The sequence below is a fragment of the Loxodonta africana genome, chromosome 13, assembly GCF_030014295.1.
Source record: "Loxodonta africana isolate mLoxAfr1 chromosome 13, mLoxAfr1.hap2, whole genome shotgun sequence".
In the NCBI taxonomy this organism is placed as follows: domain Eukaryota; kingdom Metazoa; phylum Chordata; class Mammalia; order Proboscidea; family Elephantidae; genus Loxodonta; species Loxodonta africana.
In genome coordinates this window covers 35526572-35545732 of record NC_087354.1, presented here as the reverse complement: position 1 = coordinate 35545732, position 19161 = coordinate 35526572, and the positions used below count along the sequence as shown (strand labels likewise).

At 47.3% G+C, this 19161-nt stretch overlaps 1 protein-coding gene across 2 annotated transcripts in view; it reads left to right on the top strand.

The window, feature by feature from the left end:
- The window catches only part of ARNT2 (aryl hydrocarbon receptor nuclear translocator 2), a 199910-nt gene that overhangs the window by 58264 nt on the left and 122485 nt on the right, over nucleotides 1–19161 (top strand). Inside the window, exons 4-5 of one of the 2 annotated variants that reach the window (XM_064267202.1) lie at nucleotides 10166–10367; nucleotides 14082–14295. In XM_064267202.1, coding sequence (XP_064123272.1) covers nucleotides 10166–10367; nucleotides 14082–14295 — 416 coding nt within the window. Of the gene's footprint in view, nucleotides 1–10153; nucleotides 10368–14081; nucleotides 14296–19161 lie in introns of both variants that reach the window. The other variant, XM_064267201.1, reaches the window with a different exon arrangement.

Here is a 19161-nt window from a genome sequence, read left to right as displayed (position 1 = left end):
CCACAATTTGAATTGACAGCCTTGGTTGTTTTAAAAAAGTGTTTAGAAGAATGAATATGCGTATCAAGCCCTGAACCCACTGAACAACAACAGAACCAGCAACAGTTTGGTTTTGGTTATGGTTCCTTTTATCCATGGATGGTTGTGAATTAAACATGCATTCCCATCAATCCCAGAGGAACGTTCATCTTGTTACTTTACAAGGATTCCCAGTCTCCAAGCCCGTAGTAAATGCCTTGTCTTGAGATAAATTCTCCTCCCTGGAAACGTTTCCTTTCGTCAGTGGCACCTGGCTTCAGCTTTGGGTGAAAGAGTAGATAGGAGATTGATAACATTTTGATCTCTAATGACCCTGGAGTTTCTAATCAAAACAAGATGTGAGTTTCAATGACAAAAGCTTTTATTGTTTTTCCGTTGGTGTGGACAGAACCCAGCTTGCATGTCTACCCATCTCTTAGGATACATTTTTATTAGCAGGGAGCACTTTGTTCCTGAAACCGAGCTAGCTTCGGAAATGAGGGTACATATCTCCCAGTCCTAGTGTGCTCTCGCCTTACACAGACTCCCTTCATAAAGAAACAATGACTTTTGATTCCTCTGTATCAAAATTTCCCTCCTGATAACATTCCATACCATGTTAACCCCAGGAAATGATGATTCCTGGGGTCTCAGAACATAAAGAAGGAGCGAGATGAAGAGGGACATTTGTTTGACATTGAAGATTGGTGTCAGTGATGAAAAAATGTTGCAGGGACTCAAAGAGCTCATTGTGTTAGGCCCAGTCATTAAAAAGCAGAAACCCTAGACCCGGGGCATCTATCTCGTAAGCTTGTCAGTGAGTCAGCTTACACATAGTTGGGGTTCAAACCTAGGCTTCTGTGAACCATATCCTCTCCCCAACATGTTAAAAATAAGAGAGGAAGATGGTCTGTATTTCCACCATAAGCTGTTGTTTATACGGTTGAGTTTGCCGGACTCTAGAGGTCGCATTACTCTATCGTAGTTGGCTGGTGATGGGCCCACCAGCTGATGGGTACATTGGAGCTGCTCAGAGTTGGGGGAGATAACTGTCTACCCGCACCCCTCCCTCCTTGCCAGTGGCTGTGGCTGCCACCCAGGGAGGAGGAGAGTGCTTTGTACAGGACATGCCCTGAGGCCTCTCCTGTCTCCTGCTTCTGCACTTACAATCAGTCCAGAGAGCCCCTCAGGTGAGGCCCTAGTGGAGATGATGGCTGAGACAGGTGCCAGTACCCAACACAGTTAGTGACTCAATCCTAGCTTGGTGCAGTGCCATGATTTCTGTCCCCAGATGTCTGTTCAACCAGCTTCCCTTAGATGTCAAGGAGGACCCAAATTCAAATGTCCTGCCTATCATCAGGCCTCCTGTCCCAATTTTTGATTTGGAAAAAGTGGCCACAGTCACATGGGAGTAAATCATAGCCAATTTGCTACCTTGTCACAGCCAGGCCCATCACAGCCGGCCTCAGAGTGAATAAAATAGTAGATGTGAAGCTGCCTGCTGCCTCTCTACTTGCCCCCATCAGTCGCAGACACGCACGCACATGCACATGGGTCTTGAGGCAATTAAGTGCTGATGAGAGGGCACCGGAAGAGGCCAAGCTGTGGGCCCAACAGCAGAGAGAATATAGCAAGGCCAGGAACCAGGAGAAAGTGGAGGAGGCCAGAGACCGAAACTTGGAACGTGGTTAAGGAGTAGCTCTAATTCTGTGGGAGTCTGAGAGAGCTAGAAAAGTAGGAAGTTGTGGTCAAATAGTGAAAAGTTGCAACCATGGCAGAGGTTGACTGAGGTCAGGTGGAGGAGGGGATGGTCATCGGAGAAGGGATCGAAAGAGCCAGAAGGGTGGAGTGTGTGCCACCTCACCCATGAAGTTGTTGAAGGTGCTGGGGTAGAGGCCCCCTCTCTGTGGGCTGCCAATGGATGACATGATAAGGAGCCTTCAGGGTGGAGGAGATGGACTTGTGAGCTGCAAAGGAAGCGGCTTTTTGCCTAAGAGGTGGTAAGGAGTGGGGCTGCGGAGCTTTCTTCCCAGGCTGTGCCTGGAGAAAGCAGCCTCCATGTGAGAGCACTCAGCTTGACCTCACCTCCTGCCTCCTGGAAGCCCGGTTACTGTGTCACCTATCCTAACAGTGGGCGGTGGTGAACTGTCCTTCTCGGGGGAACTCTGGTTATGCTCCAGAAAGCGTTCCTCTGCAGACGAGCTTCCCTGGCAGCTGGTAGTGGCGCCGCATCTCCTGCAAGGATGTCGAAACAAGCCCCTCTGTAATCTCATCCCTGGTGGATGGCCTTGGTGTACCTGGAGGGTCAGAGCGACACCCATCCCAGCCAGCAGAGCCTGTAACCCCAACGACCTGCTCTGCACACTGAGCGGTTAAGGCGCATGCGCCTACTTTCACAGCCCTCTGGGTGGATGCGTTTCCCTTCCCTGCAGTTGGGGTCAGCTGAGACCAGTGGGTAGTGGCGTCTTGAATACACTTCATAGTTGGGACAGCTGACCTCCCAGAGCTGTCATCTGTGGAGTCAAAGATTATACACCATGCTGTTCATGTGACTTACATATATATATTCATGTGTAATATTCTTCATTACAACAGAAAAGTGGAAACATGGCTCCTTAAAATATTTTTTAATGTTAGATTTATAACTTAGGAACAACCAGGCATTCACTCCCAAACCTTTAATTATTGTCACTGCATATTACCAGCCTGTTTTTTCTGTGTTCTGACTCTGCACCCCTTCCAAAAAGACCCAAAAGACTTTCCAAGGAATTCTCATGTCTGTTACCATGGATTTGGCTCCAGTGCTTGGGGCCTCCTGAGGGGGGACATTTTCTTTCCCCATAGGCCATAAATATGTTGGCCTCTCAGGCTCACTGGGCATCCTGGCTCCGAGTCCAGGACCAGTTAGCCCTGGTTGGTGGGTTTATTAGCTTCTCTTTCACCCTTGGAAGAACAGCTCTAAGTGATCTGCCTGAGGCCCTATTAGCTGCGTGGCCCACTCACCTATTCCCTGGTGAGGTTATAGCCCACAAAGGCACCAGTTCAAAAGTATTCCTTGTTTTTTATAGGAGTTAATAGTTTACCCTCAACTGCTAACCTACAGGTTGGCACTTTGAACCCACCCAGCAACACTGCAGAAGAAAGACCTGGCAAAAACCCTATGGAGCATATGAGTCGTGGGTTCCCATGAGTCAGAGTCAAAGCAGTGGGTTTCTTTTCTTTTTTTTTTTTTTAAGCCAGTGAACCTTTAAAGTTATCTGAAAGTAAAAATATTCATGATAATTTGAAAAGTCTGAACAAAATTGACCTTTGAGTTTTCACCATGCCAATCTGATCCTTTACCCATGGTTTGCATGGTATTTACCCTTGCATGCATTTTTTTCTGGTTTTGTATGTCGTGACGCTGTTTTAGCTTTAATCATTGGGTCTGAACTTACCGCTCTGCTTTGTTTATAGGTATGATGATTAAAACCCTGTTGCTATGGAGAACTGTGCAAGGTAGGCGTGTTCTGCTGTCCCCAACAGAAAAAGAAGAGGATTGGCGTTTCCCAGAATTCTTAGTCTCTGAATCTTAGCTTAGAGAGCTGTTTATTTCCAGGCAGGAAGATGCGCAAAGCACTTCTGATGCAGAGAGGATGGCCAGGTAGGAAGAAGGATTGCCCTTTTTATTTCACCTGATGTTACCAGTCACCCTTCTCTTCAAAGCGGGAGGAGTCTTCCTGCCTCGACATCCTCCATTATCATGAACCAAGAAAGTATTGCAGATAAACTGGGTAGAACTTGGCAGGGTGTAGCCTATGAGCAGCCGAATCACTGAGGACTTTAGTTTGAGAAGTTCATGTCATTTCAGTGGGTTAGGATTAGCCTTAGAGCTAGGGGAGAGTTAGGGTTGGAACACATTTGAACAAACTCTTTGTCAGACCGAGCCAGTTGTCTAACATCATGCTGACATGGAGCAGTTGATTCTTTCTAGAAGATGCGCTGGCCCTCATGTGATTGACCTGCACCATTTTTGATGCATTTCTCACCTTACTCAACGGCTCCACCCACCTTCCATTTTTTTCCTTAAGAGATTAACCTTGCTTTGAAATGACAGTACCTGGATAGCGCCTGGAGAGAGGGGAGGAAATCATTTCTGGATTTCTAAGTAGTCCTGAGCTGTGTCTTTTTGGAGGCTGCCAGGCATTTTCTTCCCCTCCAATCCTGGATCCCTGGGTGGTGCAAACAGTTAAGTGCTCAATTACTAACTTAAAGGTTGGTGGTTCCAGCCCACCAAGCAGCACCGTGAGAGAAAGTCTGGGTGATCCGCATCGTTAAGATCACAGCCAGGAAAACCCTATGGAGCAATTCTACTCGAATCAACTCAACAGTAACGGGTTTGGTTTTGGTGTTTTAGGTCTTAAATATGTTTGCTTCTCAGGCTCACTGGCTCTGAATCTAGGACCAGTTAGTACTCTGCTGAGGAGAGATAGTGAGAGAGGCAAAGCAGGCATTGAGTAGTACTGGTTTGTGTCCTGGCTTGGCCACTTAAGACAAGCTGTGTGGCCTTAGGTAAGTCATGGTGCCTCTCTGAGCTGCAGGTTCCTCATCCATGAAAAGAGGAGGTATTTCTTTACAGGGTGATTGTGAGGATCAAATGCAGTGATACCTGTGTAATGACTTGATGAGCTGCAAGGTGCCATATAAGCATGGATGTGTGCCCCATTGGGGATGGGCATTATCAGATACCCTGAGTCCGGGGCTTTGAAAGATCTGGGATTTCTCAGACTCCATTTCCTGAATTTAGGGTGAGCCTTGTTTTCAGCCTAGACAGACAGTGCCTGGCAGGAAACATGCCCTGGCTAGCTTCTGGGAAGCAGGTACATGTCTTTCTCTTCAAGGAGAGAATGAGCTTTGTCCTTTCTGGAGAAGCCTCAGAAGCTGGACAAGCTGCTGAACTGGGCATGCGTCTGGGGGTCCCCTCACAGGGCCTGTGTCCAGCTTCACTCTGGGGCTCCACAGGATGGCTTTGCTCTGGCCGGCACGCCTTCACAACACCCTGCCCTGCTGCCCAGGAAGGGCTGACCAGGACTTGAAGGACGTCCCCTGAAAGCCCTGCAAGATACGGTCTTCCCTCCTGAGTGTCAGTGGGGGCCAGGCCCAGCCTGCACCCACAGCCGCACCAGAGGCAGCTGACAGCTGGAGAAGGACTCTTGTAACCCCAGCCGAGGCTGTCAGTCTTGGTCTGGATGGCTCCCTCAGCCTAACTCTGCAGGCCTGGTGGCCATGTGCCTTTGCAGAGGGTAAGAGGGTAAGGAGGGGATTAAGGCTTCTTTTGCATGAGAAGTTGGGAATACCCTTACCAAATCATGAGTGCATGCAAGGAGCCTTGGCCTTTGGTCCAGTAATTCAGAGCGTGTATAGTTGGGTGAATTGTTCAAGAGCAGAGGTGATCACTGTGTGAGTTCTGAGAAGCAAAAAAACTCCCGGTGATCGATCCTCCAGTCCTGACTCGGTCTGGGCTATGGAGCACACATCTCGTTCTGTGTGGCACCTGTCCCCAAACCTGCTGCGTCGTGAGTGTGTCCGAGTGGGTACGCCCAGACAACTCACAAATGCCAAGTTCACAGCTTCTCCCACCCCACCCTTGCAGCTCCTCCAAGCAGACACTAGATCCCTCTCACCTGTGATGGTGATGGCCTTGGCCCAGCACACCTTGTCCCGGAATGATGTCCTGTTTTCACAAGACCTTTTTTTCCCTCTCCCCTCATCCCCATGAAGTCTTGAAAATGAATCAATCTCTCTCTCGCTCTCTCTCTCTAAACACACATACCTACATAAAAAAAAACCAAACCCAGTGCCGTCAAGTCGATTCCGACTCATAGCGACCCTATAGGACAGAGTGGAACCGCCCCATAGAGTTTCCAAGGAGCACCTGGCGGTTTCAGACTGCTGACCCTTTGGTTAGCAGCTGTAGCACTTAACCACTACACCACCAGGGTTTCCCATACCCACATACACATATATTTTATAAATTCAGCAACTACAGTATCTTATTTATCAAATCTTGTTGCTAGGTAACCGGCAGCTCTCTGTCATTTTGACGTTCTGCTGACACCTCCAGTCCTATTTCATAAAATGGTCGGAACGTTCTCTGGGCTGGTTAGTGAACAGTCAGTTTGTAAACAGCTGGCCCAGCATCATCGTCTTCATGCATCTCATCCCATGAGTTGGGTTCATCGAGCACTGTCTCTGTGAGGAAATTGCTTTAGACTTCTATTTAAGAACCTCACAAAGATGCTTTTTCCCCAAAATGTTTATAAAACGAGAAGGTCTGTGGCAGTATGGTACAGGCTCTCTCGGAAAGGAGGATCAGAAGCAACTTTGCTTCTGGCCCTGCACTGGAGTGGTTGCCGTGGTTAAGTAGCTGAGAGGTTCGAGCCTGACTCCCTAGGTTTTGGGACATCATTGAAGGAAGCACTTTAAGGCAAGGGTTGGATTTGCATTTTTGGAGATATCAGTGTGGGTATAACACTGAAGACTGACCTGGAGGGAGATGGGCCTGGAGACAGGTGGCTGCAGGAGGACATGAGCTGCAAGGTGTGGTGTGCTGACAGCTACAACAGGCAGCTGGGTGTGGAGAAGATGGGAGAGAATGCAGAGATATTTACAGGACATTTGACGCAAAGACAAGTTTCAGGAGAAAAAGCAATCTGGAGAGTGCTGAAGTGAAGATTGGAGCCCAGGTGATACAGTGGTTAAAAGCTTGGCTGCTAACCAAAACTCAGCAGTTTGAACCCACCTCCTTGGAAGCCCTATGGGCAATTCTGTTCTGTCCTCTAGGGTCACTACGGGTTTTTTTTTTTTGGTTGGAAGTGAAGATAAGCAGGAGTGAACATGGTGTTCTTAGAACGCTGGGAGGAGTTGAGTAGCTGAATGACTGTTGGAATCAAGTGGGAAGAAGTAGGTGGGGCCTGATTAGGAAGATCCTAAAAGGCTGAGGAATTCAGACTCCAGGTGGTGGGAGCGAGCTAGTCTGAGGGAGCTGCTCTGAGCAGGAGATGAGACGAAAGCCTGTCCTCCAGTGTTCCTGGGGCGAGAGGAGCGTGCAGGGCGGTGAGGTGGAGAAGCTGGGTCCTCCTTCTGCGTGACGAGGGTCCACAAGTGAGCACTGAGCAGCCCAGCAGTTTCTGCATACCTTCACCGTACCTGGTCTGCCTGATGAGGCGCAGGCAGCGAGGTGGGGGGCACTGCCCTCAGAGAGCTCACTCAGGCCGTTCCGATGCAGCCTCCTGTGAGAGGCGGTTATAGTGACAGTGCAGGGGTCACTGATGACAGAGCTGATTCCAGCTCTGCTGCCACCATGGACTTACCTGCCTTGGGAATGGTGGAGAGAGGAGAGGTGCTCATCTGCCCCTCCCAGGGGAGAATTCTGCATCCACCATAGAAAGCAGGGACCCTGAACCAAATCCCCCTTTGTCATCACTGTCTCTCCCTCTTTGTAACTGCCCACCCCCTTCTCTGGTTGGAAACCCTGGTGGCATAGTGGCTAAGATCTATGGCGGCTAACCAAAAGGTCAGCAGTTCAAATCCACCAGGCGCTCCTTGGAAACTCTGTGGGGCAGTTCTGCTCTGTGCTGTAGGGTCATTCTGAGTTGAAATGGACTCGATGGCAGTAGGTTTGATTTGGTTTTTTGGTTTTCCCTGGTTCCCTTTGTTCTCCCCCAGTAAAGGCCATGCCCAATCGCCTGAAAGCCCTGGTGTCTTTGCCCTGTGGAACAATAGCATCTGTGCCAGCTCCTATATGTCTCCACATTCCAGGGAGTCAGCCCTGAGGTTTATCACTGTGGCTAGGGCTGGAGGACCATCCTCAGGACTCTCCTTGCTGAGCTAAGCCTCCAGGTCTCCGCGGTCAAACAAGACTCACCCACCTCTGAGCCCCTCCCCAGAAACCAGCCACAGGGACCTGGAAGATCTGGGCCCTGTTGTCAGCCTGGTCACCATCACAGCTGTCTCTTCATCATCTGACATTGTTTCTCCTTGGCCCCTCTCCTCCAAGCCCCTGTCTGCCCCTCCATAGGGGCCCGTCCCCTCACTGCCCTCCAAGGCCTGCTCCCAATTCCAGGCTTTGATCATGCTGCTTCTCTTCCCAGAAGACACTTCAGGTTCTCCCCGCTCCTCCTCTCTGCCTTTTCCAGCCCCTGTACCCCCCACCCAGGACCACTTCCTCCTCTTACCTCTTACTGCTTGCGGTTTTTACTTTCTGTGTGCCTTTTGGACCATTTAATCATGTTCTTTTTTTATTAATTTTTTTATTCCTAGTGGCAAAGCACAACCAAGCATCAATCCATCCATAATTTCTACAGGGACAGTTCAGTGATATTGGTTATATGCTTGACATTCTGTCACCATTCTCAGTGTCTCTACTCTTAATTGTTTCATCATTAATTTAGACCCTCTGCCCCTTAAGGTTCTTGTCTGTGCTTTAGATTAACCGTTGTCAGTTTGAATCCACATAGATACATTTTTATGAGTGTGCCATGTTCAAGGCAAACGTTCTTTGTTAATTCAGCTGAACTCTTGCTTAGTTTAATGATGGCTTTGTGGGATAGTTTTGATTCAAGGTTTAAAGATTATTTTGGGGCAGCAGATTCAGGGGTTCCCCCAGTCTCAGTGATCTAGTAGGTCTGGTTTCCATGTGAATTTAAAGTTCTGCTCCACGATTTTACTCTTTTTGATCAGGATCCATCTGTTGGGTCCTTGATCAAAACATTCAGCAGGGTTAGCCAGGCACCATCCATTTCTTCTGGCCTCATAGCAAAAGAGGTACTATTTCATAAAGGCAACTAGACCTGCAGTCCATTTCCTTGGAGCATTTAGTCATATTCTGCCTCTCATCTCCACTGTGCCAGGAATATGCTTTACTCTCTTAATTGAACCCCTGCTGCTTAAGGACAGGAATTGGGCATTGCTTGTTTCCTCTGCCACCCTCGTCCCCTCAGGTGCCTGGCTCAGTGCTCTTGTATAGAAGATGCTCCCTCGATGGCCCAGGTCAGCTCCCCACAGTGACCATTACCCCAGTCTTACTTCCCCAAGGTTAGCATGTTCACAGAGGGCCTCGGCATGTATTCCTTGCATATGATTAGGCATAATTGGCATGTCTGCTCCCCAGACTTGGGAGGGTGAGGTGTTAAGCCTAATTAATAGGTGCAGTGTTTAGAGGCAGCCTTGCCTGAGCATGTTCCTTTCTTGCTAGTAGTATGGTTCTCATTCTTTGAGTATCGATGAAACCCTAAATCCTACAACAGACACGGGATGTACTTTTATCATTCTTTTATCCCAAGTAATGGCTTTGCCGTAGTGCTGTTGAACTGGGTCAGCTGTTACTCTTCTGTTCAAGCCTACAGGTATTAATAACCCAAGATGGAAACATTCTGCCATGCTTCCTGCTAGTTTTTCATCTTAACACATCACAGGGATTGATTTCAGTAATTCCTCACGGTGTTTTTTTCCCCCCCAAACTGGCCCTTTGTTGTTTAATAAGCCAGGAGTACACCTGTTCTGTTACCATGCTGTGGAAAACGTGTTGGGCTTAGAACAAAGGCATGTTCATAACTTTATGTGAAGTAAATTTGTGGCATTACAGCCTACTTAGTGACACAGGAGTAGCAAGGCTCTATGATGCTTCTTATTATAGGGTCGATGTAAACCACATATTCAAGCAGTAACACATGTATGCACTTGTGTATGTGCATGTATGTATGTGTACGTGTGCACACCCATGTAGGGATTCATGTGGCACATGGAAAGCATGTTGGGTTAATTTTAGACTGCTGAAGTATAATGTTTTAATTCCTTATGCTCATTCAAAAGTACGTAGGTTCATTGGAACAATTAGGAGATTTCAGTAAATAGAGGTTGAGACAGAGGAATTGTAGAAGCCTTTGCTTGCCGCACACAGAAACTAAACTTCCTGAGGCATCTGAAGAGCTTCTCTGCCCAATGTGTGTTCAAGACACCCAGCTGGTATGAGTTGTTACCTGTCTCTTGATCACTTGGTGTTAGCAATGTGCTCTTCTATCCTGTTAGACACTAAACCCTAGTCTGATACTTCTCTCTTCCCTCCCCTCCCCCCAATCTTGTGCTTTCTGGGAAGAGAGAATCACAGTGAGATTGAAAGGCGCAGGCGGAACAAGATGACCCAGTACATCACGGAGCTCTCTGACATGGTCCCCACGTGCAGCGCACTGGCCCGGAAGCCAGACAAGCTCACCATCCTCCGCATGGCTGTCTCGCACATGAAGTCCATGAGGGGCACAGGGAACAAGTCTACGGATGGTGCATACAAGCCTTCGTTCCTGACAGAGCAGGTACACTGTTTGTCACTTTTCCTATCCCCCCAATAATGTCATCATTAGAAGGAGGGGAAAATAACAGTGTCGCCGAGATGAAATAAGCCTGGGGAAATGGGGTTAAAGTTTGAGGAAATTGTTTCCAATCTTCACTGGGAAGCCCTCCTCAAGGAGTGTTTGTCAGATCTTTATGTCTCCTGATTTTACCTTTCCCATGTATACCTTCATGAGACATCACTCAAAAAAAAAAAAAACAAATGAACATCTGAACGGTGTGCTTAGCATTGTGCCATGGGACACAGGAAAAAATCAGTAAACAATACAATTCTTAGGCACTGGCCTAGTGCTGGTCCTGAACAAAATGAAAGTAATGGCAGCAGTTGTAATCATAATAGGAACAATATAATATAAATGTAAATCATATAAATAAAATGCACTTAGCAGGCATTTGTATATTGTTTTTGTTAGGTGCCATCGAGTCAGTTCCAACTCGTAGTGACCCTGTATACAACAGAACAGGACACTGCCCGGTCCTGCACCATCCTCACAATCCTTGTTATACCTCAGCCCATTGTTGCAGCCACTGTCAATCCATCTTAAGGGCCTTCTTCCTTTTCACTGACCCTCTGCTTCACCAAGCATCGTGGCCTTCTCCAGCCACTGATCCCTCTTGATAACATGCCCAAAGTATATGAGATGAAGGAGCATTCTGGCTATATTTCTTCCAAGACAGATTTGTTCTTTCTTTTGGAAGTCCACGGTATATCCAATATTCTTCACGTTGGCACATACTGAGGGCAAAAATATAGGGATGTGGCTGTCAGGGAATGCCGTTAAAAAGTGCAGAATTATGTAGGGTGCACAGGTAAAATAGTGGAGTATTTAGTGAGGCACACAGTGTGTGGCCAAAATGAAAGGGAGCAGGAGTGGCCTCGTATCAAAGAGAACTTCTCAGAGGAAATACGGCACTGGTGGGCTATGAAGGAGCAACACAATGTGGTTACAAAGAGGGGAGCAAGAGGGGGTTCTACACAAGGGCAGCACAGTCTCAGCGGCAGGAATGGAAAAGGCATGGTGGAGAGACAGTCACTTATTCTGCCGGAGCTGTGGATCTGTGTTCATGTGTGGAAGTTAGGTTTAGAAAAAGAACAATGAAAGAGGAGTAGCATTCATTACTGCTGGTTCTGAAGCAGGGAGTCCTTAGGTGGTGTAAAGTTAGTGCACTTGGCTGCTAACCAAAAGGCTGAAAGTTCAGGTCCACCCAGAGGTGCCTCAGAAGGAAGGCAATCTACTTCTGAAAAAAATTCAGCTCTTGAAACTCTATGGAGCACAGTTCTACTCTTACACAGATGGGATCGTCATGAGTCAGAGTTGACTCCACGACAGCTGGTACTGATACAGGTTTTGTAGCAGACATTTTGCCAGGTACTTTACATCCTTGATCCTTCCTTTAATGACACAATGGCCAGGCTAGATAACTGCTAGGTAACCAGATGGAAATTTATGAAGCACCTGTGAACTGCCAGGGTTAGTAAAGGCTCTTTCTCTTTTTTAAACCTCACAAAGATCCTGCTAGTCAGTATTTGAAATTAATCTATCTCTAAGCAACAAAAAAAAAAAAATTTTTTTTTTTTTTAAGCAACTAAGGATTATGAAAGTGGAATTAAAAGAGAAAGCAGTTGTTCAGATCATATGGGTCTTGCCCATATTTCTCTCAGTGACTTGCATAATGACAATAACAGTTACATTTATTGAGCACCTACTGTGTGCCCGGCCCTTACTATGTCCTTTACGTGAAGGATCTCATTTGACTTCCCACAAACTCACTGACAATAAAAACTGCATGAACAAATGGAAGCTGGGAACGTTAAGTAACTTGCCAACAGTTGCCCAGCTGAGTGGAAGAACCATGGTTGAATCTCTTTTGCTCTAAACTCCGTGCTCTTAACCTTTACTATTTTGTTTTACTGGAGAATTAGAGCCAGGGCTGGTTCTGGGTTCTGGGCGCATGATCTTGGTAATGAGTGGCACACACCTAGAAGATGAAAATCAGGGAGGTGGCAGGTAGAAAGAGGGGTTCGTGATGAGGGTGAGGCTCTGTCCTATCCAGCCTTTCCAAATAGTTATTTGTCTACTGGAAGAAAATATGAAAACCTAAGTAAAGCCAGGCAGCCTCCACTTACCCTCCTCCGTGACAGAGAAATCCCTGCCTCCCCAGGAATCCTGGTCTAGTTTTACAGGTCCTACTATTGGGAATATCTTCCCAATACCAAAAATTAAAATGCTGACCCAACCCTCTGAACTCAGAACAAGTCTAGGAGACACAGAACAGCAGACGGCAATGTAAGAAAAATGGGCAAAACATACTTTTCCTTAAAAAACCCTGTGTAATCAGCTTCCACACTAGTTTCCCAGCCAGAGGATGTTAGAATTCCCACCTGGCCAAGAGCATAGAGACACTTACAGAGCACCCCAGGCTCTGCCCACCAGCAAATCAACATTTAACCTTCGGGTCCTTGGCACCTCCTTGGGGACTGGGATTTCGATCAGGGCTAGACACTCTAGACTCCCCACGTTTTGCTTCCACTCAGCTGGGCTTTAATCTCTTTTCCACTGGGGCTTCCACATAAGATTACATTTGCACAGAGGATTCACAGCAAAAAATGTTTACAGACTACTAACCTGGAGGGATACCTTTGTTCTTTGGTGCTGAGCCGTGTGTGAGGTGGACGGAGGGTGGCTGTGGACTCCCAATGCTGGGCAAGGGTTAGTTCAACAACCCCTGCAGGAATGGAGCCCATCTCATCAGCAGGAAAGAGCTGCTTAGCTTGAGGGAGAATGACACAGGTAGCTAAACTTGAGCTGCCTTCAGCTTTGCAAAGATAAGACCTCTTATTTTAACAAAGTTGATTTTACCCCATTCACATCCCTCTTTGGATGATACAAGGCTTCCTGCCACCCATTCATGGACCCCAAGCATCTTTTTTCCTGCCTTCAGTGCCAGTCATGGCCCTGGTGAGTCAGAGTGACCCTGGGTGTGATGCCCCTAACCTCTGTGCTCACTGTAAAATGATGTGGGCAGTGATTTATTCCCTCTGCCTCCAAGGGTTATCCTGAGACCCTGGTGAGATGATGGTTGTCAAAGAGTCCTGGGAGTCTGACAGACAAGCAGATGTAAGCTGATACACTTATCACCAGTGCCAGGATTCAGCTCAGAAAGGACAGGCAGAGAAGAGGAACAGAGTGCACTGTCATTGTGGCAAACAGTGGGTGGGAAGGCACACAGTCCCTTTCCTTCTCTCTCCACAGTTTCTCATTTTCCTTCTCTTCCTTCCATTGAGTACCTTTTGTGCCAAGCACTGTGTGCTGTGTGCTTCTGCTCTAGAGGCATAACTATGGTTTAAATATTTGAATGAGGCTGTTCATACTTCTGACAGCCCAGAGTCTTCTGGTAATCACTCTTTGTTCTTCCATTCCCCTGGGCAGGAAATTCCCTCTCTTCCTGAGAGGGCTGGTTAAGACAAGGCTAACAGCAACAACAGTGTTTAGAATGGCTGTATCTTAAGGATGGTGCAAGCTTTGTGTATTTTTCCAGCTCATCTACCAGTAAAAAAGCAGAGTTTCTATTTGTGTACCAGAACAAATGTCTGAATAAAAGTCGAGGGTTGCTAATAAGAAAGTTTAATTGGCCTTTGTCAGTGCTGTGATCTTATCATAATCTTTTCTTCCCAGGAGCTGAAGCATCTCATCCTCGAAGCAGCTGATGGATTTCTGTTTGTTGTCGCAGCTGAGACAGGGCGAGTGATTTACGTGTCTGACTCTGTTACTCCTGTTCTGAACCAGCCCCAGTCAGAGTGGTTTGGAAGCACCCTCTATGAACAGGTGCATCCTGATGACGTGGAGAAGCTGAGAGAGCAGCTGTGCACCTCAGAGAACTCGATGACAGGTCAGTGTAACTCCTTTTAGGAGGCTGTTTGACTCTAGAGACCAAAACTTCTTGTAGTGAAAAGGCCAGGAAGCTGAAGGTAGAAAAAGTTGCCTAAAGGAGAAGGGATATATTTGGCTTGACTTTTGTAAAGGCTTCATTCACCTTATAACATTTTAAAAAGTGTTTATTTTTTAATACGTCTTTTTTTTCTGTATTTTACATGCAATTAGTGTACATTGCCACTAGAAGTCAGTGTTGCTACTTTAGTCAGATCCACATGCTCTGTAATGAGGTTCGTGTAGCAAGCGTGGTTATTTGTGATCCTGATCATAGGCATTTATTACCCAGGCCTCAGTTACCTGGGTTATTGAAACATTTAAAAACAGTTAAATAACACAACACATGCATTCCTAAAAATCACTACACTAAACAAAATCATGCAGTAAAAACCACAGGGCTTATGAGAATAAAAACATTAGGAGTACAACGCTCAAATGCTTCATTAGTGACACAAAGAAACAAAAATAGGAGCCTAATAAAAATGGTAGCATAGCTTTATGCATGTTAAATGGTTAAAAAAAAATAATAAATACTACCATAAATATGAGCCTTCGCCTTGAAAACAACATGAAGTTTGCTTGTGGAAGTGGGTCTTGCAAGGGTTGCAGCCTCTGTCTTATTGTGAAACGTTGGAAGGAGCATTATCTGAAATCAGAAGGAAAGTTGTGACGCCAGATATGGATGGGTGCAGCTCATAACACGCAGTGAACTGAGGTCACTCCTAGATGTTTGAGGTGTGCGTGTTTTCTGTATTCCTGTGTGGCTTGGAAGGAGCTCTGGTGGCGCAGTGGCTAAGCGCTTGGATGCTAACCGAAAGGTCAGCGGTTCAAACCCACCAGCTGCTCCATGGGAGAAAGATGTGGCAGTCTGCTTCTGTAAAGATTACAGCCTTGGAAACCCTGTGGGGCAGCTCTCCTCTGTCCTATAGGGTCACTATGAGTTGGAATTGACTTCATGGCAACGGGATGTGGCTTGGTTTAGCTGCGTGTAGTTTTCTGGATTCATCTAGTATGTCTCGCAGATGAAATCATGCCTAAGCAAATGTGCAAATTGTTCCCTAAATATCAATTGAATTAGACCAAATTTGCGTTTTCAAAAGAAGCATTCTAGCAGAAGTGACCATACCGTAAGTTTCGCGTTCCACAGTCTGACGAATATATTTGTGCTGTTTATTTGTGCGGATACATTTGTGCTGATCATTCTCCCTGACCATGTTAAGGGTTTGTGGCTGCCCACAGTGCCTAACAGTGCTTTGCATGTAATATGTGTTCAGCAGAAGTCTGATGAATAAATGGGTCAGTATTTTGCTTCTGAGCATCAAAGGCCTGAATCAGATGCTGTCAAAACCAATAAAAGTACAACTGTTTCACAGCGATAGTAGTAACTTTCTCAGTATTAGTTATCAGTGATGTACTATATAAGGGAGAAAGAGAACAGAGATCTAAGGTGTGAGGACCGAGTCTGTGTCGAAGTCACCTCTGTGTCTTATGTAACGTGTAACACACGACCTGGCAGCGAGATCTCCATGCATGTAAAGCAACTGTGTCAAAATAGAGGCAGAGAAAGACTTGCTCTGCTGCCCCTTCCCGTATAGAATATAGAGAACGCCGCATAGAAATCCTCAAAGAACATGCCACTTTATAAAGTTAAATACACGGGAGGAATGAGAAAGAGATAAATAAATCAACCAGAAAGTGTTGGTTTGACAGCTGAAATTACTTTCTCTGGAAAGATTTGTGTTTCCCCAGACTTCCATATCCGACCACAGGATGTGGCTTTTTGAAACCCAGTCAGGAGACACAGCTGGGGCAGATGGCAGCGGAAGTGATGGTCAAGGGTGGGTAAGGTTCAGGCCAAGGGTTTAGCTAACTGGCTCGCCAGAGTTGGGTGGACATTTCTGCCCATTTGAAGTCTTAATGTGCCTGGCAGAGTTTAAAGAGGCAGTATCAACTATATTTGGAGAGAAACGTCCTTGGAATGGGCACTGGATGGTGGCCACTGCCACCAGAGCTGATGCAATGGAGGAAGTCCTCCGAGATGCCAGTGAAGTTCCGTGACAAGTGAACCGCCAAGCCCTCTGAGTTCTTCCTCTGATCAGCTCCTTTTGTGAGGAACAACAGGGGGCTAGAGAAGTGGGTCCTTATTCCTAGAGTGGAAGAGAGGACTGAGTCTCTCTCTGAACCAGAGAGAATATGATGTGAGTCTTTCAGAACATGCAACATAAAAGTGTGCTGATCTGGTCAGGGAGAGCTTGGAAGAGCTAACTTCAACAGGACTGCAGTTAAGACGGGGCCTCAGGATTTCACTGATACTCAGGACAGGGCCAGAGACAGGTTTCAGCACCAGCCAAAGTGTGGGTGTAATAACTTGCCACAGCCTGGCCTCAGGGATGACTTGACGTCTTTGATTTTTGGACTAGGGTCTTTCATACTCTCCTGTGTCCCCGGGCTTGTTTGGTTTCATCCCAAAAAGAGAGGACATGGTCCAGTTGGTGGGAGGTAGGGTGAGAGCCTGACAGAGTGGGAGTGCTTTAACTGGGGCCACCAGGCCCGCTTGCCCCAGGGGAGTTCCCCTTTTGTGAGCCCCTCAGTCAGGAGTGAGTGGATACCACAATCGTGAGAGTTGAGGAGTCACCTATACTGAAGGGAGGGGGGCTGGTAGGGGTCGTGTGTGTGATGTGACAGGAGGAGCAAGAAGCCTAACCACAGTGCGGCCTGTAGACACTGAGGCTGGCTTGGGGACCCCAAGGAAGCCATGCTTACACAGAGCTGCAGTAACTTGAATGGCGGTGACGATGATGTTCTTTGTCGAATTAAGTTTTTCCCTAGGTGGAGAGGTGGTGACAAAGGGTGGGCAGAAGACATATAAAGTCTCCTTGGAAGCACCATGGAATGGTGTGGACCAAAGCAGTGACTTATTTGATTTGTTTGTGAATTAAAATTGGAATTTACCAATGGCGGCAGAGACTGTGTGGAGCCCTCAACTAGCATCAGCAAGGTATGGTAGAGAGTTCTGGAAAGGGAGCTGGGAGCCCGTATGTGGTTTTCACTGTGTGATTCTTGGCAAGTTCCTTCCTCCTCAGACCCTCATTCTCTTGATCCCAGCCCAGAAAATCCTTAAGGACCCTTCCAGCTCTGAGGGAATGCTGAGTCTACCCTCTTGCCTAAAGCCCCAGTATACAATTTAACTCACCAGTCTAAGAAGTGCTGGGAGACTGGAGGAGAGGAACTGATGCAAAAATGAAATAAAACCAAGTTGCATGGCACAAAGCCATGAGCCCAAGCCCTTGCTGAGCCTCATGCCTGTGGACCCCTTGATTGCTGATTGGCAAAACCTGTAGCAATGGTCCCGGAAGCTCAGGGGCAGTGCAGAAAGTGTGTCCATTCCCTAGGACTTGAGTTGGTAATAGGTTGAAGGTGGCTACTGATGGCAGAGGGTTTAAGGTGGCTCACAGGGAGAAGAACCCCACTCTGTTCAAGGATATACTTTGACAGGTGGATAAAAGGGGTCTGCCATTTCCAACTGAGTAACTGGATGGGATGTAAACCTGGAAAAATCTCTCCACAAACAGTGTCCGGGGGTAGCTGAACTTTCATTTTGTAGGAGTGATCAGGTTGTTGAGAACTCTGGGGGTCCTAGAAGGTTCAAAGGGCTGGTCAGAGGGAGCCAGTGCCTTCCTCCTCCAGGCCTGCATGCTTATAAAAAAAGAACAGCTGTAGAACCAGACTGGGTTCAAGTGACAGAAAACCAACACAGACTGGCTTAAGTGAAAAAGGACATTTATTGGCTCAAATGACTGAAAAGAGTTAATTGACTTCACGTGCAGAAGGATCCAGGTGATCAAACGCTGCTAACAAAGCTCCGTCTTCTCAATATCCCAGCTTTGCTTTCCTTATGCAGAGTTGATTCTCGGGCAGGCTCTCCGCGTATGTGAGCAGAGGTATTCAGCTAGCAGCTCTGGGCATACATTCTACCAGCTTAGCAACACAAGCAGAAACAGGACGCCTTTCCCAGTGGCCCTAGCAAATACCTAGGCTGGCTTCTTGGCTTGGGCCACCTGCCTACCTGGCCAGTCACTGAGCCAGGGTGTTAGGTCAGCCTCACCCAAGAGTTGGGAAGAGATGATTCTCCGGAAGAAATCAGGGTGTTGTCACTAAAGGGGGGAGGAAGCGATGCCGGGCAGACAAAACAAGTCTGCACTGCCTGGCCTAGAAGGGCAAGCCTCAGTGGTTTCTGAGGGGAAAGGATCGGGTGTTCCCTGGAGAAGGGGCAGTGATACTCTCTCACTGGTAATGCTAGGGATTTGGGGTTATAGGATTCTGAGCAGAAGATGGACCAGGTAAGGATGAGGCCAGGGATCAAATTAAATGTTGTAGGGGGATGGGCTGCAGAAATAATTACGGGGATCTCTGAATGACTGAGCCCCAGCTTGCTGTGGGGAAGGAGGGGAGCCCCAGGAGTCCCACAGGCTTCAGCCTGTGACTGTAACTGGATATGCCCACAGGGTGGGGTCAGAGGGCAAGCAGAGAGCAGTAGAAGACCACTGGGCAGGGTCCTCCACTTGAGCCTGAGTGAGTGAACTCTCCTCTGTGTCTTCCGATGGCCTTTCCCAAATCCTCCCTGTGGCTGCTGAACACTGGAAAACCTTGATCTTGGTGAGCAAAAGCTGTAGGTGCCTTTAAGTGACCTGAAATGCTGCTCTGGGTAGAAATTGTCTAGATTCCCTGACTGGGAAGTTTATGTGGAAAAGGATAACCCATGGCCTTTCAAAGACAAGGTTTATTTGGCCTATTCTCTGCAGTGCACTTCTGTGGTTCTGTTTCC